This window comes from Crocodylus siamensis, chromosome 5 (assembly GCF_052110815.1).
Source record: "Crocodylus siamensis isolate JL-2025a chromosome 5, ASM5211081v1, whole genome shotgun sequence".
Classification (NCBI taxonomy): Eukaryota; Metazoa; Chordata; order Crocodylia; family Crocodylidae; genus Crocodylus; species Crocodylus siamensis.
The window spans coordinates 33,629,448-33,657,325 of NC_143399.1; the positions used below are offsets into that span (position 1 = coordinate 33,629,448).

At 45.1% G+C, this 27,878-nt stretch overlaps 1 protein-coding gene across 3 annotated transcripts in view; it reads left to right on the plus strand.

Annotated features, from left to right (window-relative positions):
• Window positions 1-2,673: 2,673 nt before the first annotated feature.
• The window catches only part of ABCD3 (ATP binding cassette subfamily D member 3), a 66,255-nt gene continuing 41,050 nt past the window's right edge, over window positions 2,674-27,878 (plus strand). For 2 of the 3 annotated variants that reach the window (XM_090047259.1, XM_090047260.1), the window contains exons 1-2: window positions 2,675-2,882; window positions 26,847-26,883. In XM_090047259.1, the coding sequence (XP_089903385.1) occupies window positions 2,764-2,882; window positions 26,847-26,883 (156 nt within the window). In that variant the 5' untranslated portion in view covers window positions 2,675-2,763. Of the gene's footprint in view, window positions 2,883-26,846; window positions 26,884-27,878 lie in introns of all 3 variants that reach the window. The other variant, XM_090047261.1, reaches the window with a different exon arrangement.

The following is a 27,878-nucleotide window of genomic DNA, read 5'->3' on the forward strand; positions in this document are numbered from 1 at the left end:
CAAGAGAGTGTACAGTGCCTGATAAGACAAAGAAGCAAAAGGCAGATGCACTATATCATTCACACTGAAGGACAGAGAAGCCTAGAAAACCGGGGGAATGGAAACAATAAAAGCACTCTTGGGCATGTAATTGCTTTTACCTGTTCCTAGTACTTTCTTTTGCATCCAGTGCAAATTCCTATAGTATGCCAGCTAGGGCAGGGAATTGAGTAGATTTTTCCAAAAGTACAGGGCAAGTGTGTGTATCCTGCAACTAGAATAGAGCATCTGGTTCATCTACTCAGGGGTAAGTTCTGTAGCAATGCTTTCCAGGGTTGTCTGTCTGAGGGCTAGTATACATGCTGACTTGCAAAGGTGTGAAGTGAAAGCCATGCAGCTATTTCAAAGTAAGTCTGCATACTCCCCCTCCCCCAGGAAAGTTGACAAGCCAATTCTAGCAGAAGCATATCCAAGAAGGGGCCGAAGGAGAGTGCAGTCACCTAATTTGGCAGTGCCATGTCTTGTGCAATGAGTTCCGAGCTCACTGCCTGGTCAGTATGAGCTCCTACTGGAGCTCCATATAACCAGTGAGGACAGGGTCTGACCAGAGTCACCATTTTTGTAGGGCTCTGGAACCTGGGGGACTGCTACTGCTGTTAGCCCTTCCTTTCTCTCTCCCTCCCCTCTGATTTAAGCAGTAGGGTAGAGAGGTGGGCAGCAGCACTTACCTTTTGGGCCTTGAAGCCACATGAAAGCAGGAGGTCTGGCTGTGCTCCACACTGAGAGCTCACGTATAACAGCTGGAAGTTATATAGGTACATTGAAAGCATTGCCAGCTTAAAAATGTTGGCAATGAATTTGAGTTTGGAGACATTTCGCAACCAGTAAATAGCTGTAGTGTCGTAACTGTTTTTGCTGGTATTGCTTTTTTTGGTTTTCAGATTGACATAATCTCCACCAGCAAAACACTTTTTGATGGTATAACTGTATCTATACTAAGAGTATTTGCTACTATAGTGATACAAGCAAAACTTTTCTCATGTAGACCTGATACATTGGTAGAGTTTTTCTCCTTTCTATAGGAAAGTAGTTTTACAGTTATAAAGCACAGCTATACTGCTGCAATTGTGTCCACACTAACCATTTCTTCAACTAACTAGTTAGCGGATACTCTGATGGTATCTGCTCTGGGTATGTCATAGAATTATAGGGTTGGAAGGGACCTCAAGGGTTATCCCATCTGGACCCCTGTACAAATGCCAGAATGCTACTCCGAGACTATTCCTGATCAGTGCTTGTATCCCCATTGTCCAGTATCCCTGTGCAGTCTATTCCACTGCCTTACTATTCTAACAATGAGGACATTTTTCCTGATATCTAATCGGAATCTACTTTGCTGCAATTTAAAGCTATTGATTTGTGTCCTGTCCTCTGGGGCAAAGGTGAACAGTCATTTTCACTTTTTTATGGCAGCCATTCAAATATTTGAAGATTGCTATCAAGTTCTCACTTAATTTCCTTTTCTCTAAGCTTTCCCCATATGGCCTGCCTCCTAACCCCTTTATCATTTTTGTCACCTGCCTCTGAAACCCTAATTTCTCCATATTTTTCTTAAAATGTGGACTGAACACAGTATTCTGGTACAACCAATACCAGGTAGAGTGGTACTCCTACCTCTCGTGTCTTACACTTAATACTCCTGTTGATATGGTACAAAATGTTGTAATTGTGTCACATTGATGACTCGAGTCTGTGATCCATCAAAACTCCTGTATCAGTGATTCGTAGCCAGGGTGTCCACAATATTAGCATGGTTAGCTATGCATGCAGGACTCACAAGGTGAACTCAGGTTCCAAATATGAATCCACAGTGTCAAAACCATTCAGGCCTGTTGTGGTCTTTCTGACTTCTTTGCAACAAACCAATTGCTCTGGTTTATCTGTAGTAAAAAAAACAAGTGGAAACTAAGAGCTGGCATTCTCCAAGGGGCACCTCAAGTCTTAAAAAGGTTGAAAATCATTGCCCTAGATTCTTTCTAGCAAGACTGGGAAGGCTGCCACCCAGCTAGTTCTCTCCCATTGTTTATTTAATCATTCTTCCCCAGTTGCATCTTATGTCTGTCTGCATTGAACTTCTTTCTGTTGTCTCCAGCCCAAGGTATCAAGAGCTGTCTGAATGCTACTCCTACCCATGTTGCCAGTCCTTCCTAGTGTGGTGTCATCTGCCAGCTTGATCAGGAAGGTCTTTGCTCAGGCATCGTTCACTAGCAGAGCACCCCAGGATTGCTGTGGGACACCTGCCGGTCTGACCCTTGCCCATTCGGTCTTGCCCTTCGCTCGCAGGCACAGGCCCAGTGACCTCTCCACCTCAACGTCATGTTATGGGGTCTGTGTTTCTCCAGGTCACCTGTGAGCACGTCATGTGGGACTGGATGTCCCCTTCACAAGTCAGAGCATCACTTAAACTTGCAGCAAAACGATGAAAAAGCTTTTAATCCCCATCTTCTGTCAGGGCGCTGCAGGCCTGTGAGCAGGACCACCCTTCGGGTAAGGGACAACCTTCACCTTCGTGACAGGCGACAGCTCTCCTCAAGGCGCCCGCCCGTTATCTGAGGCTTCCCCCCGCCCGGCCTGGCTCGCCTCCCCCCGGCCCGCCCCTGGCCCCGGGCCCGGGGGCGGGCGCTGCTGTCGCAAGCGCCGGGCGGGTCCCGGCATCCCCCGCGCGCCGCCAGCCTCGGCTCGGTTCGGCTCGGCTCGGGGCGGCCGGTTGTGCGGCGCTCCAGCATGGCGGCCTACAGCAAGTACCTGACCGTGCGCTACTCCACCATGGCCGGCGCCACCGCGGCCGCCTGCGCCCTGCTCTGCCTCCTCAACAAGCGGCGCCAGGAGGCCGCGCAGCACGGGTGAGCGCGGGGTGGGCAGCGCCTGGACCCTGGGCCCTCTCGCCGCGGGCCCTGCCCCGCGCCCGGTGCTCTCGCGGTGCCCCGGGGGGAAGTGCTGCAGCCACGGCAGGTGCTGGGCAGCGCGGCCCTTGCCACTGCGGGGCCGGAGCCGGAGGGTTGGTCTTAAACCCCCAGGACACATCGGGAAGGATGGAGCTCGGCCTCCTCCCCTGCTCCGTTTTTTGCTGCCCAGCCGATAAGCTAAGAAGAGCTCCGGGCAGTGAGCAGAAGCAACAAGCGGGAACAGGTCCCCGGGGCTAAACAGCACCTCAAGATGTGGGCACTGGTTTGAGTGAAAGCAGTCAGGGCAACAGCCTGCGTTTACCCATTATGCGGCTTTTGGGGTGCTTGGCTGAATCGAAGAAAATATCAGCCAGGCAGTTTAACCTCAATGTTACATTTTCTAATAGGAGGTTACTCGCTCTAGATTGGGGGTGCTGGGCCTGTGGGCCAGACCCAGCTCCCAGAGCCTCTTTTTTTGGCCTGTGGGGCTGCCCACAGGTTTGAAAATTTGGTGATGGGGAAAGTTTGCTGCTTCCCTGCTGCCAGATTTCCAGGCCTGTGCAGAGCTCCTGTGGGGCAGGTAGCATAGCCCTGTATGCTAGAAGGTCGGGCACTCGGGCACCAATCCTGGTGAAGGGCATGACACAGATAAGCAGTGGTACTCAACCTTTTTGGTCCTGTAGGCCCCTGCACAGCCCCAGGAGCTGCTCTTAAATGTTGAGTTGAATGGCATATGTAGTTGGGTGAGGAAAGGAGAGAGTTCTTGCTTTAAAAGGCAGTTTTCAGCTCATTCAAAAGCAATTTTGAATCAAAATAATCTGACCCTCGTCTAGCCCTTTCTCCATGTCCAGTCTTTTCTTGCATCATGACTACTGTAATCTCATTTTTTGGATCCTTGCCTTCCTCAAATCCATTTTACATGCTGCTTCTGCTAAAGCAGTCTTCATTGCTTGTCGGTTTGTTACCTTCCTTCATTGGTGGCTGTTTCTTTCCTACAGTGTTTTATCAGCTGCCGGCTATGAAACTTAGAGTACCCTACGTATTAAAAGCTTGGCAGATGGTGAACTACGTTTCTTGCATCACTAGCCTGTGTATCTATCTTCTCATTAGTGTTGCCTCATCCTCGCTCCACCCCATCAGCCTATATTACACTAATTTGCTGAATCGTTTAATTAATGTAGCTATACTTGGAGCAGGGGTAGTCCTTTTACCAAGTTTTTTTTATTTTTTTGATTATTCTATTCAGTTGGGGCTTGCTTGTCATACTGAAATAACATGGTAAACCTGTGTGTAATAGTGATACAAATCATCCAAAGCCCCGAGTACCATCTAAATCTTGTGGTGCTCTTCTGCCTGATGTGGGTTCTGGGGAGTAGAGCAAGCAGATGGGCTAGATCGGGGTTTGTTAACCCATAAAGCTCATGGACTGGGAGCTTCATTGGCATTCAGTGGAGCAGGGACTTTGCCTGTGCTACGCTGCAACGAAGTGGCAAAAAGAAGTGGCCTGGGGAGAAGTTGTGGTAGCAGCAGGGTCCTAGCATTAGATCCGAGCTGGGTGATTCTAGCCTGCTGTCAGAAAATGTTGCTGAGTCTTGGGCTAGAGAATTTCTTATCACAGCTTGTCAGGAAGAGCGCTCTTTGCAGGTTGTGAACAGGTCTTGTGTAGAAGGGGCAGTGGGTTGCAGTGTGTAGAATCTGAGTAAGGAATATTAGGAGCAATGGCTACCATTCATCTTGTAGTCTGGCCTGTGTCCTTCTCCTAATTACTCGATTGCTTGATTACATTGTCTCTCTGCAGGTAAAAGTGAATTTTACCCTTTGAAAACGGTCTGGTTTCAACATTCTGTTTGGGGAACATCATGAAGGGTGAAGACAGGCCCATACTGGGATTGGTTCAGTGGGATAGTTATATCAGTTGACTGTACTAGCAAAACACTTTTATTGTAGGTGTGACTTATACCAATAAATCTGCCCTTTTGTTGGCACTTTTTTCATACCCTACCCTGCTCTTTCCAGTACATTAAAATAAAATGCACAATAAAAACGCATCAATGCTATCCATTTTTGCCAACACAGCTTTGGTTGTAACAAACCCCACTTCCTCACATCCCTGACCAGAGATTGTATCATATATCTGGCCTATGCCATGTTTTAGGAATAGTATGATATGAAGCTTGGAGAAATATTAAAGACTTATTTAAAGCATTATTGGAACATAATTTCATAGTGCCCACCATAACTTTATTATGTACTATATTTACTCAAATACAAGATGAAGATTTTTCCCCATTTAATGTTTGGAGAAGGATCTTGTATTGTATTTGAGGGCCATGGTTGGAACTGCTGCTGCTGCCTTGCTGGGGCCAGGGTGGGTTTCATAGATTTCATAGACATTAAGGCTGGAAGGGACTTCACGAGATCATTGAGTCCAGCCCCTGCGCAAAGGGCAGGAAGTCAGTTTGGGTCAGATTCTTGCACCACTTATTCCAGAGTCTGGAGACTTGGATGGTAAAGTATTTTAGATTGGGCATATGGAAAAAACTTGTCTTCCAGCAGTTTGTGACCATTGGACCTTGTCTTTCCTTGGTGCCCAGGTGAACAGACATTCTCCCAGATCCTGATGCACACCCCTAATATACTTATATCAGGTTGAGGTGACTTGTGCAGTGGGCAGCATGGGACCACACAGTGGTGGGGAGCGCAGGGAGGGAAGGTGCTGGGGAGTCTTCTCAGAGTTGGAGGGAGGCAGTTAGGGAGACAGCACAGTGCAAGATGGGGGGAGCTGGGGAGACTGTGTGGTGTGGGGTGGGGTTGGGGGATGCAAAAGAGACCATGGGGAGGAGTGCAGGAGGAGACTAGGAGGTGGAGATGACCACATAGGGAAGATGTTGGGGGTGACCGTGGGGAAGAATGTGGTATGTGGCACAGGGAGCATGCAGGGGAGCTGCAGTAGCTCTGGTCCTGACCTGGCCAGAATTTTAAATGACTCTTCAACAATTAGAATCTATACATGGACAATTATAACACATGTAATTTTTCTATGCATAGAAACTAATTATTGGAGGTTGCCTTAATTCAGAGTTGTCTTGGATTCTGGTACTAGGCAGTTGCAGGAATGTTGTTTCTTTTGTCAACTCTCACCCACATTTCTTATGTATTTGGGCTTCAGGGCAAGGCAGTGTGACTGGGCAATGTAAGAGTAATTAAGTTAGCGTAATAATGTATACATTTTCTTAGTAGGGCAAAGATCAGTTACGTAATTCCAGTTGCGTTGGTTTCATCATTTCATGTGTCTGAAAACCTGATGACTGATGATATAAAACTTAAGCATTTTGTCATTTAGGGGCACTTGAGTTATACAATATATTTTTAGTTTTCCAGCTAAAAATAGTTGCTTTCCTTTATGTAAATGACTTAAAAATATGCGTCAACATTTAAAGGCAAAGAGTTCCATTCTTCTGTGGCACCCAGTAATGAAAAACTTAACTTGAAATTAAAACCTACCCCAGGATTTCTCTCATATCAGATAAGATTAAGAAGTAAGGTTGATATCTCTAAAATTTTGTCATAGAGCAAGGTAGGAGAATTCATGTTTTAGAATAGGTTTTTGTTTTAAGAAATAAACATAAATTAATAACTATACAAATAATACAGTCCTGATGTGGAGGAAGTAGAATGAGTAGTTGAGTAATATGTACTCAACCACTTCTGTAGTTCAGTTGAGTACATATTAATGTTATATTTAAGCAGCATATTTTGTTATGATATAACTAGGAACCTACCAAAATTGCAGTTGTGCTATTTTCACAGAAACTGTAATTTTGGGTGGGCTCTGTGAAAAAGCACAGATTCTGCACTTTTGGTGGGCTTGTTGCAAAAAGATAAATAAATAATCCCCCCACCCAACCTATCAGCAAGCAGGGAAAAGTGTATGGGAAACCCTGCAGTCTTGGGGTTAGGGGAGTGGGAAGGCAGAGGTGGGGAGGAGATGGGAGAGGTGGAGGGGCTGAAGTAGTCCTGCCTGCCCCTCCCTTCCCTCCACCCCTTTCCCTCCACCTCTGCCTCCTCCCCCCCCCGACTGCAGGGCTTCCAACATGCTTTTCTCTGCTTGCTGATAAGTTTAGGTTTTTTTGGGTTTTTTTTGCAGTGAGCCCACCAGAAATGGGGAGTCTGCTCCTTGGGGATGGCTTGAAACCACAGCTTAATTACCCTGATTAAGCCTGGGAAGCCATTAATTGATACTTAATAACATGTGGATTAATGGCTTCCCTAGGCTTAGTGGGGTAATTAAGCCAGGGTTCAGAGCATGTGGCAACCTGCAGGGAGGGGTGGGACTGCTGCGGCCTCTCAACCAACCAGACGTGTCAAGGGCCGCACAGCACTCAGCCTGCTAAAATGGTGGTCGGCTCAAGGATCTGCCTGCAAAATTGGCTGGCCACCTCCTTGAGTCTGGTAGACTCCTAGATATAACTAATACCTGATTTCATGCAGACACATTATGGATGAAATTCTGATTCAAATGAAGATGAGAGTAAAACTTTCCCATATAGCAGTTAGTCTGCCTCGAGGACAGCAGCTTTTTATGGCTACCAGCTACTCTTAACTCAAGTGTCAAAGGTCCCTAACCCTGCAGATGACACAGTGAGAGGCCATTATGGATTTTTTTTTCATATTTTTGCACTATCAGATGCATTTTTCTAACCAAAGACTAGGTAGATGTTTCTTAATGACAGCATACATTATATCATTTGTTTCCTCACCTAAGTCATTTAGATAGTAAAACAAGAAAGGTTTGGTAATACAAACATGCAAAATTAAGGATTAAAAGTTACATGTGCAGTTATATGCAATTATAATAGTAAAGACTGTATAATGAATGTATGTAGGTATGGTTCATTTAGGGCAACCTGAGTGCTTATATTTCCTGGCTTGCAAAGTCAAGCACTCAAAAACTTAATTTCTTTAACATAGGTGCTGTATCAAAAACCTAATTTCTTTGCCTCCAAATTTTATTTAAGAATTACAGTGCTTGTAAGCTACATACATTATATGCTTGGCCATGTAGCTTTTGAGAAGTGCACAGTAGATTCATGGGTTCTATGTAATAAATAGAAGAATAATCTCTCTTTTTTCATTACTGTGTCCTTGAATCACTGTAAAAGCATCCTTACAGAAGAGTATGAATTGAAACACTGTTGTTGCAGTAGGACTGACCCAGCTTTTCCATGAGAGATCTTCAAAGTGATCAGATGATTTGCTTGAAACAAACAAATATTTGCTATAGTGCAGGTGAAAGTCAGTATACTTCACTTGTAACATCAAGCAGACTTGCAGTTAGGTCCTCTTAGGTGAAAGTTAATATATTATTTGATTAGACAACCTCTGTTCTAAACGCTATGTGATCATTAAACCACATTTTGAAAAAGAAGCTGTCAGAAACAGAAGAGTGTTTAAGTCATGGCTTGGTTACTCAAGAAATAAAATCTTAGCATCATAAGAAACTTATTTTCCCTCTAAAGTTTCAGATCTAGCTAGTGAGAAATAGTCCTGATTTTCCCTGTATACTAAAGGGCTCTTCAGTGGATTATTTTTTAAAGGTTCCGAATTCATTTAGGCATTGTGTCCCTAAATTTGCTATGTGTGTATGGATTAAAAAGTTGACATAAAACTGTCATCCATATGCTGATGATATTTATTTATTTAATTTTTTAAAAATGTATGTGTCACCCTATCCAAAGAAGGCTCAGCATGGCTTACAATAAAACCCCCAAGGTATGAAACAGAAACAGACTTACCAAATGATACCTGAAAACCTTAACAACTTCACCCCAGCCAGTCCTGTTTCCCTGCCTCTCATCCAGGAGAGCCTCACCCTTCACCCATCCCAACCATGCTTCCCAATCTTCCCAAGATCCGTTCATATCTGGGTCTTGTGTGACAGAAAATCTTTTGCCACATTCCTCACTCCCCAGTTTCAGACCCACCTGCTTGCACCTTCCTCTCCCCCAGGTGAGCCATGGCTCTCCCAGAACCCAAACATCCTTCCCCACGTGAACAAGCCATTCAGTTCAGTAGAACACTAGAAAATAACAAAAGCCTTTCCATCTCTGCTTCTCAGTGCTGAGGGGCAGCACCAATGGTGGGGTCTGCATCACGTATAATGGCTTTGAATAGTTGTTAAATGATGCATGGTAGGCTGGATTTCTATTATGTTGCATGGGAGGAATCTTTGGGGGAAGCTAATGATTATAATTCTATGATGTGTTTGCGAGGAAAAAGAGGAAAGGAAATAACCTGAATGTTTTCCTTGCACAGGTAGTCAGGAGATCTGAGTTCTTGTTCCGGGTTTAGCCGTCATCATTTCTGTGACCTTGAGCAAGTCATTATCTTCTTCATTACTCTTATTTCTCCCCACCATCCTGCATATGTATTGTCTACTTGGAGTGTAACATACTTGGAACAGGAATCTTTCTTTCTCGTTATGTGTTTGTATGGTGCCTGTCACAATCTTAGGTGACACCTCCAGCCTTTACTGGAATACAACTTACAAATAATATCCTGAAATGTCTTTCTTGTAAAAGTTGCCTTCTTTATCAAATCAAAAACAAATACAATCAAAGTCAATGTAGTTTGTTTATTTTTTGTTTAAATTAGCATCTTGCTAGAGGTCTTGCATTCCAAATCTAGTAATGTACTTTGTAAGATTCTGTAGAAATCCCTTAGAATGGCTGGGCTTTTTGGCTCCTGAGCTTAAATCTTGGCTCCTTATCTCACAAGAGTAATGTCTGCAGTGTTGATAACTGATGTGAAGTTTCCAACAGAACACTTGACAGTGTAGACCTCCATTACATGTGTATGTGAAACGGGAGTCTTTTGAACAACAGCATCTGTCTGGTCTATACATGCATGCTGTTCCATCTTGGGTTCCCAGGTGGAATTATAGAGGGCTATGATTCTCTTCCGTTTCCTTTTGTTATCAGTGCCACTGACAATAAATATCTAACCTGTTACTCTTTCTTCCTACCAACCCAATAAAAGGAGAGCAGGCTCTTGAGGGACATCACTACCCAGACCATTGATATCAGAACTTGAAGCTAGTACTCAGCAGTCCCCACTGAAAGAACCTTTTATATCTAGGCAGTCCAATTAGTCTGCCCTGTTGATTGACAAGTTCAAGCCTTTTAGGAGATTGTGAAATGGTATTGTAATAACACTGAGCGTAGAAATAATGGTCATTCAGGGGAAGTTTACACAAAAACTTTAACGTTATGACTACTTGCTCAATTCCCACCAAGATCACCCTCTACATTAATGAAGTCATAATGGAACTGGGGCCAGAGCCTTCTTGCAAACTTGAACCACTGTTCAGACATTCTCTGAAAAGGTGGAAAAATGCTATGAAGTCCTTCCAAAAATTTCACAAGTTGTTCCTGTTTAAGGTTAACATCTATTGCCAACATTATAGCAAGTATCTGTGGCAAACTATCAAGCATTATTTGTCAGGTGCAATTTGTTAACATAGGACAGGGTGAGTCCCTTTTTACCCAGGCATGCTCAAGATGCTGAGGAGGAGATGAAGAGCTAGGTAGTTGCCAAATCCATGGACGCTTTGGACATGACTGCAAGTTGATGACCACAGCTATGACCAGAACATAAGCCCTCTGGCTTCTGGCTATGGGAATACTGAGGAGGGTGCATAATATTTGTAAGACTTACCTTTCAAAGGGGTGGAGCTCTTCAGTTTAATGCAAAGTAGCCCGCTCTGAAAACCTGGGGAACATCATGAAATCCCCTGTGATTTAGATACTGTCCTTCTACAGGAAGCCCTACAAATACCTTCTGAGGCAGCAGATGCACCTCCTAAGGCAGAAAACCAGACTATGAACAATAGAAATGGTGGTAATATCAGAAAAAGCTGCTGTCATCTGCCTCCTTTCACACACCTCCTTGATAGCTGCATAAGCAGTTTAACTGATATATCAAAAACTAACATATCAAAACTGATCAGGAGTCAGCAACTACCTCCAGGAACTACTTTGCCCTGTTCTGCCAGGTGTGGTCTGCTATAACGCGAGACAAATAGGTGGTGGATGTAGTCATTCATATCCATCTTCAGGGACCCTTCTTATCCCCTAAAAATTGTTTCATAGCTTTGTCCAGGAGCAAGAGAAGAGGTTCCCCAAGAGTACAGGGTGAGAGGCTTCTTCTAATATCAGAGGCTTCTAATTAATCTCAAAGAAGGAAGAATATCTTTGTTCTACCATGGACCTGAGTAGACTATATAAGCTATTCTAATAAAAACCTGGAACCAAGGTGAATATTGTAGGCTTAGGCGTGTCAGTTTGTTTTGAATGGGAACTCAACCTATTCTAGACTTGATAAAGCAGATTTTTATAGATAACACAGCTGCTATAAGCTGTATGTGCACGGATTAGGGCTGTGCGAAATGACAGTGTCTTGTTTCGATTTTGGATTCTGCCATTTTGGAGAACAGTGATTCATTTCAGTGTTTTAGATCACTGAACCGTTTTGATTTGGCTGACTCTTCTTGTGGAGTTTTGATGTTGTTTCAGAGATTTAGATTGGCCGGGAGGAGGCGGGCGGTTGCAGGTTCTCCCCCAGCTCCTCTGGCTGTGCCTGCCTCTCCCGGGGCGGGGGAGCTGCAGCAGAAGCTGTCATGGCTGCCCTGCCCAGCCCCATCCCCTGCCCAGTCCTGGCACTTAAAAAAAACAACCAAAACACAACACTCATCAGCTGCAGGAGCAAGGATTGGGGCCTCTGTGCTCATGACAGAGACAGTTGTTGGGCCAGATCCATCATAAAATAGGCATGTGGAGCTGGTTTGCAGGTGCAATCCAGAGCTTCAGCCCAGCCCTGAGTGCTGGATCTGGCCAAAAAACAATCCCATGCACCAGCCTGGCCTGACCTTGTGCCCTGGATCTTACTGTGGAGTGATCCTGTGTGCTGGCCTGGCCCCACATGCTGGATCTGGCCATGGAGTAACCCTGTGTCTTGGTGCAGTCTGGCACACAGGGCTCTATCATTATGTCTGGAGGGCTCCCCATCAGCGTTCCCTCTAAGTTGTGTGGTGTGTGTGGCCACACAGGTGTGCCTGGCAGCATGGCATGAGTGTGCCTGCGCAGCTGCGCACACCGCATAGCTTAGAGGGAACGCTGCTCACCATGGGTCAAGAAATTTGGCTGTGGGGGAGTGGTGGCAGTTAATGCTGCCACCACTCCCCTGTTGCCAAATTTCTGGACCCATGGACAGCTCCACTGGTCAGGTGACATGGCCTGTTGGCCAGAGGTTGAACAGCACTGTACTGGAACACTAGGATGTACTCTATAAAAGCTCAGCTGTCTTCTGTGTGGTTTGCATGTCACCTTCGGGTATCTGATGTGGAATAACTCATCAACTTTGCCAAACAGTATACCTTGAATTCAACTGATCCACAATCGTGATAAATCTTAATTACTGTAGGATAACACTATTTATTTCTGATACTTATTTCCAACAACATTCTACAAGATTTCCAAAAAGAAAGCACCATCTCTGTCTCAAAATGTTTGCAATACAAAGATAAAAAGGCTGCCCGTGTTTTTAAGAAGCTCATTGATTTTCTCGGGGAGACTTATTATTTATGTAACTGGTAGAGTTTTGTACTGTCAGTTAACGGGGGCATTTGTATTTAGAATTTGCTTACACTGCACATATGTAGTATTAATCTTTTATCCTGGTCTTCCTTTATCCTGGATGTCATTATCTCTTTTGCTAGCTAATGCTTTTAGAAGTCATTTTATAGTTATTCCAGACTTGCCATGTATGAACACATGTTTGTATCAGAAGCTCAGCACTTTTCACTAAAGAGTTCCAGAGACTTGGTGTAACCCAAGTGGAACACTATATTAGATTAGTGGTAGTAAAAATCAAACTTTGGCATTGTCTAACTTACAGAGTTCTTCCAGCAAACTACATCAACTAGGGGTATGAAATATTCATGCCCAGTAGCCAACATAGCTGTGCCAGTAAAATCCCCGAAGTGGACACGGTTGTGCTGTAGGTTTCTGGTAGTGCCCTGCAGAGATTCAACCATTTAGGAAAGCTTGCATAACTCCTTTTTTTTCTTGAGCCGGCTGCCCGTATCACAGGTGTCTTAGCCCTGCCACCATAGTTAAAGCATCAGTAGTCGTGCTGCGTAGATTAAGCCTTCACTTTGGGAATGTTGGTTACAGGACTGAAAAAGGTGTGGACTGTAGTTTCTTGTCTAGTTTGTTTTGGCCAGTGGTTCTCAGCTGGAGTGCTGCAACTCCAGCAGTGCTGCCACACGGTGAAATTGCCCCGTGTGTCTCTGTTTTCAGGAGGCACGTTGAAGCTGAACTGACAAGCAGCTGGAGCAAAAAGCTACGCCTCCCAGCAGGTGTGCAGCAAAGTTTCACCCTGTAGCAGTAGCAGCCCGGGGATAAATGCTGCTGTCGCTTGGGGATAAATGCTGCTGTCACCAGGTGGAACCTCTGTTTGCAGGAGGCATATTGCAGCTGAACCAGAAATAGCTGCAATAGAAACAGCGTGCCTGCCTGTGTAGTGTAATGCAGGTAGACTTGTCTTTGTTGGAGCCGCTTGTCAGTTTGGCTCTAATGTGCCTCCTAAAAACAGGCTTGGGGAACAGTCCCACCTGCTGTGAATGCATTTGTTTCTGGGAGACAAGGTTCTTTGTGTGAATCTGATTTCTTTTATTAGACCAACTTAAATAGTAGGAAAAACAATTATTAAGCAAGCTTTCGGGTTCAAAAACCCTTCATCAGGCTAAGGAAGTTTCTGCAGTTGGTGTGTGCTCTTCCTGGATGAAATGAAAAGTAAACAAGCCAGAGGCTGGTCTGGTATACGTACAAGTCAGTGAAAATGTAGATTGAGGAGTCAACGGGTGAGAGACTGGGGGGAGAAGGGGGGGCGGGGAGAGAAGGGGGATGAATAGTGGAGAGATACCTGGGGAGTCAGATGTCAGACAGGTTATAATGTGTGTCATAAATCCAATGTCTATAGTTCATGATTTTTAGTATCCAGGAGGTTGATGAGGTGGAGTTCATAGGCTTGTCTCTGGGAAGTGTTCTGTAAGTTTCCTTTGAGAATCCTGACTGAGAGATTGGAGAGAGAGTGGTTTCCTTGTGAGAAATGTGCCCCCTCAGGTAATCGGGTATTCCTGTCTTTGGTAGATTTCCGGTGTGCCTTCATTTGGGTGCGCAGTTGTTGTTTGGTCTCTCCTATGTATTTTCCCTCCGGGCACTTGGTGCATTGGATGAGAGATATTACATTTCTGGAGGTGCAGCTGTAAGATCCAGAAATGCTGATGGCTCTGTTGTGGGATGTAGTAACTGTTGGGGTGGTGAAGATGTGTTGGCAGGTTTTGCATTTCTTGTCATGGCATGGAATGGATCTATTCCGTGTGTTCTGGGTCTAGGGAAGTTTGCTTCTGCTGATGAAGTTAGCAAGGTTTGGTGCTTGTTTGAAGGCTAGGATGGGTGGCTCTGGGAAGATCTCTTTAAGAATAGGGTCTCTTTCTAGAATGGATTGCAGTTGTTTGAGGATTTTCCATACAGGTTTGAGGGTGGGGTGGTATGTCAGAACCAGCTGTGTGCCGTTTGTGGGGGGTTTTCTTCTATATTACAGTAGTTCTTCACGTGGTATCCAGGTGGCTCTTTCAAATGTGCAATCTGTCTCTCTGGAGGAGTGTCCTTGTTGGGTGAAAGCCTTTTTTAAGATTGGTGAGGTGGCAATCCTGGGTGTTCTCTTCAGTGCAAATTCGGTGGTATCTGAGGGTTTAGCTGTATATCACAGCTTTTTTGGTGTGGTTAGGGTGATTGCTGGTTCTGTGTATGTTGGCCTGTGGGTTTGTTGTATAACATGGTCTGTATTTTATCATTCTGGATACTGATCATCGTGTCTAAAAAAAGAGATGTTGGTGCTGGAGTATTCTAGAAAACATTGGATGGAGGGATGGTGATTGTTGAATTTCTGATGGAACTCAATCAGAGATTGTAGGTTTTCAGTCCAAATGATGAAGATGTCATCGATATATCTTAAATATAACCAGGGTTTGATGGTGCAGTTCCTGAGGAATTCTTCTTCCAGGTGGCTCATAAAAAGGTTGGCATACTGTGGAGCCATTTTGGTGCCCATAGCTGTTCCCATCATCTGGAGGAAGTGTTGATTATTAAAGGTGAAATTGTTGTGTGTGAGGATGAAGTGTATAAGGTCAGTAATATCTTTGGGTCTTTATTCTGAGTTATAATCTAGTTCCTGTAGATATGCAGGCTTGGATGCCATCCTGGTGTGGGGATGTTGGTATACAGGTTGGTAATGTCCATAGTGGCTAGGAGGGTGTTGCTGGGAAGGTGGTCTATGTTTTTAAGTTTCCGTAGGAAGTCTGTAGTGTCTTGTACAAAACTTGCTCTGTGGGTGACGAGTGGTTTTAGGATTGATTCAGTGAAACCTGATATTTCCTCAGTTAGGGTCCCATGGTTAGATATGCTAGGTCTGCCAAGGTTCCCTTGTTTGCGGATTTTAGGGAGCATGTAAAAAGTCCCTGGGTTAGGTAGTGGGGGGGATCAAGGTCTGTAGTTTTTCTTGTAGTCTTGGTGGAAATAATTTGATGGTATTGTTGAGTTTCTTAGTGAAAAGGGGAGTAGGATCTTCTTGTAGTTCTTTGTAGTAGGTGGTGTCAGAGAGCTGTCTGTTGGTTTCCTTTATGTAGTCTTCATGGTTTAGGATGACTATGGCTCCTCCTTTATCTGCTGGTTTTATTACTATTTGGTGGTTAGATCTTTGTTTCTGGGAAATACTGTGGGGTTGGATTGGGAAGGGCTGTGGCAAGATGATCCAGCTCTTCAGGAGGCAGAAAGTCCAGTTCCACCTGTCTGCAGCAGGCATGGCACTGGGGTAAATATAATTTAATTCCCTAATCAATTACCAACACAATAGAATTATCATCTTATGTTATGATACATGTATTTTAATTTTTTTAATTGGGTGTTGCTAAAATTTGAAAATTCTTGAAAGAATGCCTATAGTCTATAGAGGTTGAGAACCGCTGGATTAGACACTGAGTAACTTAAATTTTGTTCTCTACTTATTGTTACCTTGTCCTCCTTCCCTTTCACACTTCCTTACCAAACTGCTAAGATTAATTTTTATTAATTGGGACTCCCACGTTCTTTGGAGCAGGAACTATTGCTTCTGTGTGCTCAGTTAGGTTGTTGTTTTTCCCAAAGGGCTTTACAAAGAAGGTCAGTATTAGTAATCCCTTTTTACAGTTGGGGATCTAAGGCACAAAGGAAACTGTTTGTCCAGATTATGCAGGAGCAAAGCTAGAAAAAGAACCCAGGTCTCCCAGGTTCTGGTCCAATGTCCAGTGGCCATACTGCTTTGAAGGCCCTTTTATACTGAGGTAGTTTGCAGTCATCCCAAGCTTTTTACTCTTGTCATGATTTTGGTAAAGTAGTGCTTTTAACTGAAACAATTATACTGGTAAAACTGTTAAAAGTTGGCCAGCCAATGTCAAATACAGCACTTGAAATGCTCATAGACCTGGGGTTATACAATGACTATGAGTATTCCAGTACTGGTGAGCCAGTGTTATCCAGAGAAGGAAAACTGGGGTTTTTAATGTATGTATGTGTGGGAATTTTTTAAAAACTTTGCTAAATGGCTTCTATAACTCTTCAAACATAATTTGCAGCTTTGTTTCCCAGTAAGCTCTGGGAAGCTTCAAATACTTTTCATTGAGTGTAACAAAACAATTCACACTTTTTTTTTTTCTTCCTGGGATTTTCACCTTTTGCATATGTACATATTGACAACTAGGGTGTATAGTAAGTTTCTTTATGAACAACTAGTATGTGTGTTCCCCACTCAACTTCTCAGAGTTGAAGAGGTTGAATGGTAAACTTAAAAGGTTGAATGGCTGCTGTGTACTGTCTTTATCTCCCTAAACAGAAAAAAAGGTTTGATTAGAAATTATTTAACTACCATATTTACTCAAATATAAGATGACCCCTGAATATAAGATATCCACAAATGTAAGATGACCCCCCCAATAATTAGATTCTGTATATACAACATTTATAAATACTCCATGAACACATTTTTAAGCAGCAGTTTATATTAGTACAATTTTTTTTTTGTAAAAATGTATTTTTCTCTATATATATGGTTATATATATATCTAAACCAATCCTGTTACAGAAAAACTGCACCCACGCACCTGTACAAAGGCCCACTGGCCACCTGTACCCGTTACAATGTCCACAACCGCACGCAAAATACACACTCAGTCCTTTCTAGTCTCTCCGACCAACTCTCCCTGCATGTCCACCCGTGGCCCGCTTCCGGGGTCAGGCATTCAGTTCACAAAGTCTCTTCGTTATTGTCGCTCCAGCTTCCACTGGAGGACCCGTTGCTGCTGCTGCTCTTGTCACTGTCGTTGTCCTCCATTCCACTTGTCTGTTTCTCTTCTCCTCTGCCATTGCTTTCTTCTTCCCTTGGTGGCAGTTGTATGGTCCTTTGCCACGTGTCCCTGTGCCAGGTGGCCTTCGCTGCATCTTCTCCATCCTCTGCTACCGATTTCTGGTAGTTGGTTCCAAGTTTGCTCAGCACCATCTTCACGCAGCCCACTACGTCTGCGTTCATTTGTCTGTTCAGGAGCAGGTTCCTGGCTTTCCACAAGGCACTCCTGACACAGTGCAAACTGGTCGAACCAGAGCGAGGGACTCCCCTGGTTTTTGGTGAGGTGCCTATACAGTGTGGCCTCACTGGTTAGCCAGCTGACCTTGGTCACCGCTTGCAAAGCTGCTGTACCCTCTTCCATACCTTCTTGGCACAGGTGCAGAGCCACAGGAGGTGTTCTATTGTCTCGGTGGCCCTGTGGCATTTGGGTTTCCCCAGCTGCCCCTCTCTGTCTCCGGCCCTCACCGGGAGAGCTCAGTGAGCTATAAGCCAATTTAGGTCCCTGTGATCTTTGTGCAGTTCCTTGTGGTGGATGCGCTCCCACATGGCTTGGCATGCGTCGCCCTGGAGCAGGTCCACGGGTGATGTAGTGTCCCTTAGTCTCACCATCTCCTGGCTCTTCCTGGTGGCTTTTCATGGTTGCTGGGCCCGTGTTCTGCAGGCCATACACGTCACAGCATCGGTTCAAGGTCTCATAGACCCCCCAGTGTCTCAGAATGTGCCCTGCAAAGTACCTCACAAGACACACCGTTTTGGTGTCTGCCTCCTTCGTACAAACTATGCATGGTGTTAGTCTAAAGCCCAAAATGGTCATGATTTAATATATATTTCATTGGACTGGGCTCCAGCAGAGTTGACATAATTTCAAGCCATGGTGACCCCACAGCTCAGCACTGCTCAGTACATTTGTGTACTCAATATCTCCCACAAAAGATAGATGTGCTAACGAGTCCCCCACACTCAGGACTGGAATCAGGTGTTCTTGTCATGAGTCCTGGGATGCTCCAAAAATGTATATGCTGAAGAGGCTCAGGAAAACCTGGTCCAGCTCCACCTTGTGGAGGGTGGGGACATACTAAGCATATGCAACTGGCTGAGAGAGATGGCGACAGAGGGATTCTGGATGAATTGTTTGTGGTCCCATTTGGTGATGTTTGCCAGACGTTTAAGGCTGGTGAAGAAAGGAATCATTGGGAATGAGAAAGGAAGGTGTAGTTCAGCTGTGGAGTGAAGAGAAAGTCAAAATGTATTCAGTTTAGTGGCTCACTATGACTTGAAAAGGAGCACTGAGGGGGGACTATGTCCTTGGCCATGTGTTTAAGAGCAAGCACTACTAGGTGACATCTGAACTCCAAGGCTTACTGCCTGGGGCTTGCATGTAGGATGCTACTGCAAAAAAAAAAAAAGTTTCCATCAGCATGTTTGCCCATAAGTGGGCCATGTGTTTTGTAGTCATACTCAGTGCTGGCTGCATTTAATTACCTTCATAGCTGGTTTCCATTACTGAGCACATGCTGCTTTTGGCAGCAGTTTAATGAAAGACAATATATTAAGTGAGGTTTCCTTGTACGTGGTTATAAAGTGAAGGGCTTTTTTCCCTTTGCTGATTGTCCTGTATTGGAGTAAATACAGTACATTTTTCTGTCAAAGAAAGACCATCAGCCAAGCCAATAAATATGTATAGACAGCTCCACTTCAGTGCCAACTTCTGGACGAGCAAAATTCACTTAAATGCATAACAGTAATGTAGGTCCCAATTTTTACCTGTTTACTTCAGGCGTGTCAATCATACAGCTGGTGGGATGGATCTGGCCCAGGGACCATATGATCCAGCTCATGAGTCTTAGACCAACCCTTCATGGAGCGTGTGGCACCAGTCTGGCATGTGGCCTGAAGCCTGTGCTGAAGTGCTGAAGGTGCTGCTAACAAAACAGAGAATCAGTTTGGAGATGTGCACTGCATGCACTGCCTGCACCAGACCAACCCTGTGCGCTGCCTTTGGGGTTGGTCCTGATTGCGCTATGCCAGAGCCAGTGTATAGGGCTGGTTTAGCAGGCCACTGCATGCAGCACATGCCCCATGCTGACCCCTTGTGCCGTGGGCAGCACCGTGCAGCATCCTTCTGGATCAGCACCACATGCTGGCTCTAGGGCACACAGTTTGGTGTCCGATCTGGCCTGGCCCCAATGCTAGTGCTCAGGGCCAATCTGGCAGGGTCGTGCATGCAGTGGGTGCCTCATGTCAGTCCCCTAGGCCCCAGTAGACTGGTCCTGTCTGCTGGCTCCAGTGTGGTCCAGCCTGCAGATTGATCCAAAGAATCTGTCTGGATGAATTTGACACCCCTGTTTACTTCATAGAAAACAGGTTATTTGCAAGTCAGTTATGATCCTGAATCACTTAAGTGCATAGTATTTTCCAGCCCTACTTTATATTGCAATTCAGTGTCAGATACTTGCGTAATATTCGGCACCAGAAGAAGTAAAGGGGAAACAGTTGTCAAAGGATTTCTGTTAGAAGCTCTGAAAATAACAGGAGCAAATCAGTTTTGGGGCAGCTAGTATCACAGTACTGAAAGTTGTTGAGGTGGGTTGTTTTGTACTTAATGGCACTGCCTGCCTCACATTCAGGTAAGGGCATAACCTTTTTTCAGTTCTGGGACTGTGCATTTAAGTAGGGTATATTGCTTCCAACTTGGCACCTGAGCTGCCAGATTCCCTGTAGTATTTGAGGACCTTCCATGTACTAGCAATACCAAGGTCAGCAGCAGACTTCATGTAGTGATTGACCCTTTCCTCTTTCAGGTCAGAGCTCTGCTTAGGAGAAGGGTTTTGTCATTAACAGAGAAATGAAGTAGCAGAGCTGAAAGGTCTGTTAGTTTTATTCTTATAGTGGAAGACTTTTCTGTAAAGAGAGTGCCCTTGCAGCCTTTCTTAAAGATGGTCAGGCTCTGGATTCTTCTCTGGATGTTTGTTCTGTGGCTGGATCCTTTCAGTCAAGAACAAATGTTTGATTGTTGACCTTGCACTTTGGCTTATTACATTGGCTCATATATCAGCATTTGGTATTTGTAGCTGAGGCTTGATCTAATTTCCTTGAAGACTGAGATCAAGGTCTTAAATTGACATCAGGAGCATATGGAAAGATTTACATTGTAGGGAAGTACTAGGTTTTTTGGTTGGTTGGTTTGTTTCCTCCTTCCCTTCCTTAGTAATAGGCTTGTTTGTTTATTTTTTCCTGTGCCCCATGTTGGGGAGCTCTACTTAGATTCTCCTTCTTTCCCATCCCTTCTCTGTGTGCCATGGAATTTGGGAAGCTTGTAAAATGCTCTTATCTTTTTGGTTTCTTCAGCTTTGACTGCCGTGTTAGCTAGCCTGCCTTTCCAATGCTGTCTGTCTCCAAAATGAATTTTATCTCTGGTCTAATTGGACTGTGTAGGGCAGGGATGCTCAACCTCCAGCCTGTGGGCCAAATGCAGCCTGAGGATACTTGGAACTTGGCCTGTGGGGCTCTCCCTGGGTTGGGAAATTCAATGGCTGGGGGAGTAGTGGCCACTTATACAGCCAACCTTGCCCCCCCACATCTATTTCCCAAACTGCAAGCCCTGCATAGTTGGTTGAAGCCAGGCTGCTTCACCTTCATCTGGCAGGGCTAGGCCACACCACCTTCCTTCACACCTGGATTGGGACCGAGTTGGAACACACCCCCTTCCCCACTCCCATGGGGCCGGGCCAGGCTACATCCTCTTTCCTCCCCTGCAGGACCAGATTGGGACTGGGCTGCACCCCCTTTTCCCTATGGGGCTGGGTTGGGCTGGGCTGCCGTCCTCCATGTGGCTGGATGGTGCACACCACATCTTTCCCAAGTGCTGGATCAGGACAGCCTGTGGACAGATTGGGTACTGTCTATCTGGCCCAGGTGAGAAACGGTTGAGCACCACTGGTGTAGACAGTATGCACTATAATCCAGTTACCATACTCCTGTGGGAAAAAAACATTTTCCCAAAGCTAGATGCAACTGCAGGCAAGTTGTAGGAAACAACATTAGTTTTTTGTCTGTGGCAGAATATTGAATTCTGTAGCAAAAATATTGAACTCCATGACATCCTGAAAAAATAGTAAATTTCCATATAACTCCAGCTGTGAATGCTCCCTGTAAGTATCATCTCTCAGACATGGACAGGTTTCCACGCAGACTCAAGCAGATGTCACTCTGTTAAGTTAGGTTCCTGGGGAGGTCAGCCTGCCAGCCCGGTGCTGCTCCACCCCAGCTCAATGTGCTGCAGAGGGGCTGGTTAGGGCATGATGGTGGTCCAGAGTGGGGCTAGCCAGCAGGCAGCCCCTGCACTGTAGCACCATTGTGCTGCAGCCAGCTCTGGTCACCATCTGCACATGCACTGCAGTGGAGTAAATAACTCTGCCATAGGATAGTAGTTGTGTTGGGCAGTACAATCCTACAGTGGAGTTAATTAGTTTACTCTGACCTAATAGCGTCACACATGTAGACAGTGATGCTTTACTGTGGAGCTTACAAGTCAATTCCACAGTAAAGCACTTATGTGGATACCCCCAGTGTTTTTTAAAAAGACATTTTTATACAAGAATATTGAAAAGTTAGAAAATGCCACAGCTTGAATTCAGTTCCCTGGTTGGGATGTTTCATGACAGTCCACACAAACGTTTTTGTTGTTGTTACTTATGGGGTCTTTGAGTACTTTTGATGGTGTTGTCTCAGCCTGTAATCTGTTGACTTCTGAATGCTGAATCTGATCTGTTCAAAAACACTAGGACATGTTTTAAGAATCCCTGGCCAGAAACTTCATGATTTATGAGAAAAACTGAAAAGAGGGAATGAGGAGCTTATAGAGCCTGTTTCTTTGTGGAGAATGGGGAAGAGAAGAATGGAAATGGCCTGCAGGGAGAACGCTCCCTATGAGGGAAAGAGGAGCAGGGATATGCAGAACCCTTGGCATTGAGGAGATGAGTTAGGGGGATGGATTGCAGTGAGTCCTTAAAATACAAGAGGATAATATTGTGGCATATAGGAAACTTGTGGGGGAAGTAATGAAGGAATACCAGGAGCCCTTGGGCTTTGCAGTGCCTTAGTTTATAGGATCCATTAAGCATGCATATTTTTCTGTAAGGAATGTTCACATCACTGTCACAATTACTTTGTACTTCATTCCAAATTTCTTGGTAGTTTTTCTGCCTCTCCCAGTTTTACTAATATTAATATTCTCTTCTCAACTTCCTCAGTCACATTCTCAGGGATTGTCTCTGCTGCAATAATTTGCTCAAGTTATTTCACTCATGTTAGCCTTGCTCAAGGTAGAATGGCCACCCTATAGAACACTAGGGCTACATAGAATAGTTTGATTATAGTTTCATAACTTCATAGTTTCTAGGGTCGGAAGAGACCTGAGTAGATCATCAAGTCCGACCCCCTGCCATGTCAGGAAAGAGTACTGGGGTCAAACGACCCCAGCAAGGTGTACATCTAACCTCCTCTTAAAGACCCCCAGGGTAGGAGCCAGCACCACTTCTCTTGGAAGTTTGTTCCAGATCCTAGCTGCCCTGGCTGTGAAGTAGCGCCTCCTGATATCTAGCCCAAATCTACCCTCTGCCAGCTTGTGACCGTTATTCCTGGTCACTCCTGGCAGTGCTCGAGGGAACAGGGACTTCCCCAATGCCTGCTGATCCCCCCTGACTAGTTTATAACAGGCCACTAGATCCCCCCTCAGCCTTCTCTTGTGGAGGCTGAACAGGTTCAGGTCCAGTAGCCTCTCCTCAGACAGCCTGCCCTGCTGCCCCCGATCATGCGAGTGGCCCTCCTCTGGACCCTCTCCATGTTGTCCACATCCCTCTTAAAGTGCAGCGCCCAGAACTGGACGCAGTACTCCAGCTGCGGCCTCACCAGTGCTGCATAGAGGGGGAGGATCACCTCCTTGGACCTGCTTGAGATGCATCTGTGGATGCATGACAAGGTACAGTTGGCCTTCCTGACTGCCTCCCCACACTGCTGGCCCAGGTTCATCTTGGCTTCAATGATGACTCCAAGATCCTTTTCCGCTTCTGTACTGACAAGAAGGGAGTTCCCCAACCTGTAAGTATGGTGCTGGTTCTTCCTCCCCAGGTACATCACTTTGCACTTGTTGGTGTTGAATCCCATCCTATTCTCGCCTGCCTACCCATGTAACCTGTCTAGGTCCGAATGTAGCCTATTCCTCCCTTCTAGCGTGCCCACATCCCCCCACATCTTAGCAAATTTGAACAGGGTGATTTTTACCCCTTCGTCCAAGTCACTGATGAAGATGTTGAACAGTGCGGGCCTGAGGACCGAGCCCTGCGGAACCCCACTGCCCACATCCCTCCAGGCCAAAAATGACCCATCCACCACCACTATCTGGGTGCGGCCCTCCAGCCAGTTGGCGACACCATAGTCCCCCAGTTTCTTAATGAGAACGGGGTGAGAGACAGTGTCGAAGGCCCTCCGAAAGTCCAGGAAGACTTATGTCCACTGCTACCCCTGCATCTAATGATTTGGTGATCTGATCATGGAAGGCCACCAGGTTGGTCTGACAGGACCTGCCACTAATGAACCCATGTTGGTTGTCCCTAAGCATGGCCTCCCCTTCTGGCCCCTCGTGGATATGTGCCAGAATAATTTTCTCAAAAAGCTTGCCCAGGATTGAGGTAAGACTAACTGGCCTATAGTTTCCTGGGTCCTCCTTCTTCTACTTTTTGAAGATGGAACCACGCTGGCCCTCTTCCAGTCCTCTGGCACCACACCAGAGCACCATGAGTGCTCGTAAAGCCATGCCAGGGGTCCTGCAATGACCTCAGCCAGTTCCTTTAGTACTCTAGGGTGGAGATCATCTGGAACGATTAGTAGCACACAGAGATTACATTAGCAATGAGGTTGGGCTACCAGCTAGGGGTTGTGCTAATTTGAACTGTAGCCCATAACTGTATCCCTATAGTATTACTAGGGACCCACCAAATTCACAGGCCCTGGCAGCCAATTGCAAGGGCTGCCATTTTGATGACCATGCTGGGCAAGCAGTTTCAGCTGGGTGGCTCCTACCCCAGTGCCCAAGGCTCTGGCTTCATCTCCTGGCCACTGGATCTGGAGCCAGAGCCCTGGCACTCTTCATGAAGCTAAGCTCCACTCACTTGTGCTGGAGCGGCCCAGACCATGTTCCCTCCGGTGCCCACAGCCCAGCCGGGTGCTGCTCTGCGCCCCTGCCTCCAGTTCCAGGATCTGGAGCTGGGCTTTTATGGGCAGGGGCACTCTCTCTCCCCTCCCAGGGACTTTTAGCAGGCTTTACCCTGCTCCCCTCCTCTCCCCTTCCTCCCATCTCACCAATACTCCTGTTCATCAGTGCCTTGCTAACTAATCTCCTGAGCACACTGAAGTTAGCCTTTCTGAAGTCTAGCAATTCTTTCCTACTGGTTATTTTTTTGATCCTATGCTGGATAGTGAATTCAATCAAATCATGGTCACTGTTCCCTAGGTTACCTTGTGTCAGTAGATCCCCACACCAAATCATCCCCTGTAGCCAGGACCAAGTCCAGAAAGGCATTTCCCTTAGCGGGACTGTATACCTCCCGTGTTAGGTGGAGGTCCTGTATGCAGGTTAAGAACCTATGGGAACAGTTGGATCTAGCTGACTGCTCCTTCCAGCAGATGTCTGGGTACTTTAGGTCACCCATGATAACCACGTCCCTTGACTGTACAGCCTCGAGAGCTGTCTGGAGAATTCCCTGTCCAACTCCTCCTCCTGATGTGGCAGTCTGTATGTGGTAGGTCCCTAGGTATTACTAACTCCAACATCAGCAGCACTTGAGCTTCCAGCCACTGGGCTGATGGAATTGTTACTCAAATTTAAGTACCATTTAACTTGAGCTAGAGACTTGCATATGTGAATGTGAGTTGGAGTTGGGGTAATGCCTGATATGCTCCAAAGCAACACAGCCTGAATAGGAGAGGAGTCCAGAATTTCTGGTGTAGCCTAGCTCCCCTGCTGCCTCTACTACCTTCTTAAATTAAACTTATTTTGAAAAACTATTTTCATTTTAAAAGTCAGATTAACACACAGCACTCTGAGTATGTGATAACTATGTGACTCTTTTGATGGTATATAACAGAGAGGCTTGGAGTAGTGGAGAACCAAATCACTTTCTGAAGTCAAATGTATTTGGTCACAACATTGTGTAGTGTTGCTCACAACCACAAGTCTTGCTAACTGGTTTTGAGGGCATTATTTTGCTTTTGAATTAATTGGGCATGTAACCATGGTTCCCATAGAAAGTTTTACAATAAGATAATAGAGTCTGGATTAATGCCAGTAGGTACCAAGGTGAAGAAATGAGACTCCTTTAACACAGGGAAAAAGCTCAATAGCAGTCAGCCCATAGAAGTAAGTTTCCAACAAACAGAACTGTGGCTTAGCTTTCTATTGTAAGTCGAATATCCTTGATCTTTCATAGAATGTTTTCGCTAGTTAAAATAGCAGTGGATATAATTTTTGGATTTTTATCCAAAAGCCTAATTTAAAAAAAAAAACATTTCCTTTATTGTTGCTGCTATGTTATTCCAGCGATCTGCATTTTTACAGGTCATATTATAGAGGCAGCACATGGAATCTACACCAGTAGATAGACTAAATCAACGGCTTTGGTAATTATGTCATTCAGGCATGATATGCTTATAATCGTGCAAAAGTCAAGAACTTGTTTCAAAGAAAAGTTGGTCCTAATCAGACTTGTGTAACATAGAAACACAGTAATTAAAAGATTATCCTATGAAGCTAGTCTTCTGATTTCTTTCTTTAGCTCTACAAAGTGTATAAATATAAATAAAATGACCAGAAACTCTTAAATGGATTTAGTATGGACACACAAACTCATCAGCTCTCAGAATCCATGAAATGCTTTGTTCTGATTACACTGTAGTATGTAGATGGTATTTTTCCTGAGAAGTCTTTTCAGGAATTTGCTCTGTTTGAGACCTACTTTAAGCGCCAGGAACAACTCTAATGCAAGGGTGCTCTACCCCCAGCCTGCAGACCAGATCTAGCCTCTGAAGCCAAGGTATCCAGCCTACACGGCAGCACCCCATGGATCCAAAAATTTGGCAGTAGGGAAGTCAAATCTCTGCTGCCAAATTTGTTCACCTGTGGGGAGCCCCATGGGCCTCATAGCATGTCCCTGCATGCTAGATTGGGCATGTAGAGCATTGCAGGACCCGATCTTGGAATGTGGGGCTAGCTCAAGGCCTGATCCAGGCATACAGGGGGCTGGCTGAGGTTGCACAGGGCCTGATCCAGCCAGTGGACCAGCTCCATGCCTCATCTGGTGCATGAGGTCAAAAGGTTGAGCACCAGTGCTCTAATGGAAAGTAATAGTCTTTATTTTTTCTCTGCAGTAAGAAAAGTGGAAAGCAAGCATTACAGAATAATGAGGTAATCCCTTTTCCCTGAATTTTTAAAATTAGTTTAAATAAATCTAAATGTTATAATTATTCCTCGTATTATCAAAATTGAACTGTCTGGGGTGTGGTTAGCTATAGAACTAATGTTACAAAAATGGATAGTGTTGTGCTTATTGGTTTTTACACCTTGATTATCAGACTGCTATTTTTTTTAAAGCAATACATCCTTTTGGGAAAAAAGATACAAAGAGTCATGTTAACTTCATAAAATGGTTACATTTTGAAACTATCAGACTTTAGTATTTTTAAGTTCCTGAGGTTGATTTTTGCAAAGGGAAAAATGGCCTTGTGTTTGTTTGTTTTCTGTTTGATCTAAAAAGTGCCTGGAAAGATTTACATTTTAGATTGCATCTTTTATTGGATACTTATGTTTTGTCTGTCCAGAAGAAATACATTATCCCTTAGGAACTAGCAAAACCATCGCATTTATAAAAGTGAAACTTGACTTTCTAGCCACTGCTTAAAAATGTTATCATTCATTAAATTTCCATGCTTTATTTAATAATTAGAGACAGGACAAGATTCCAAATGTCTGCCCATTTAATAAAAGGGTGTGATCACTGCATATGTATTCCAGGGACCACCAGCATATGCTACAAACAGGCATGGTAATGGTATCTGCTGTGGGCAGTTAGCTTGGGAGAACTGGTTGTCTGCTCTTTACTGTAGAACGTGGCTGGATCCAGGATTGCGAATGGGGAGATGAATGCAACCATACTCACTTCAGCTGTGAAGTGCATGCACAGCAAGTTCTCTGAGCTCACTGGCTGGTCCATCCAGGTCCTGCCAGAGCTTTGACCTCACTGTGGCAGCGTCATCAGTGTCCAGTTAGTGACCTCTGATCTCCCTTTGCATGTGGAACTCCGGTAGGACCTGCACTGATCGGCTGGTGAGCTCAGAGTTCACTGCACATGTACAACACAGCCAGAGAAAGCACCAGTGCGCTGCATGTCTCCCTGGTCTCCC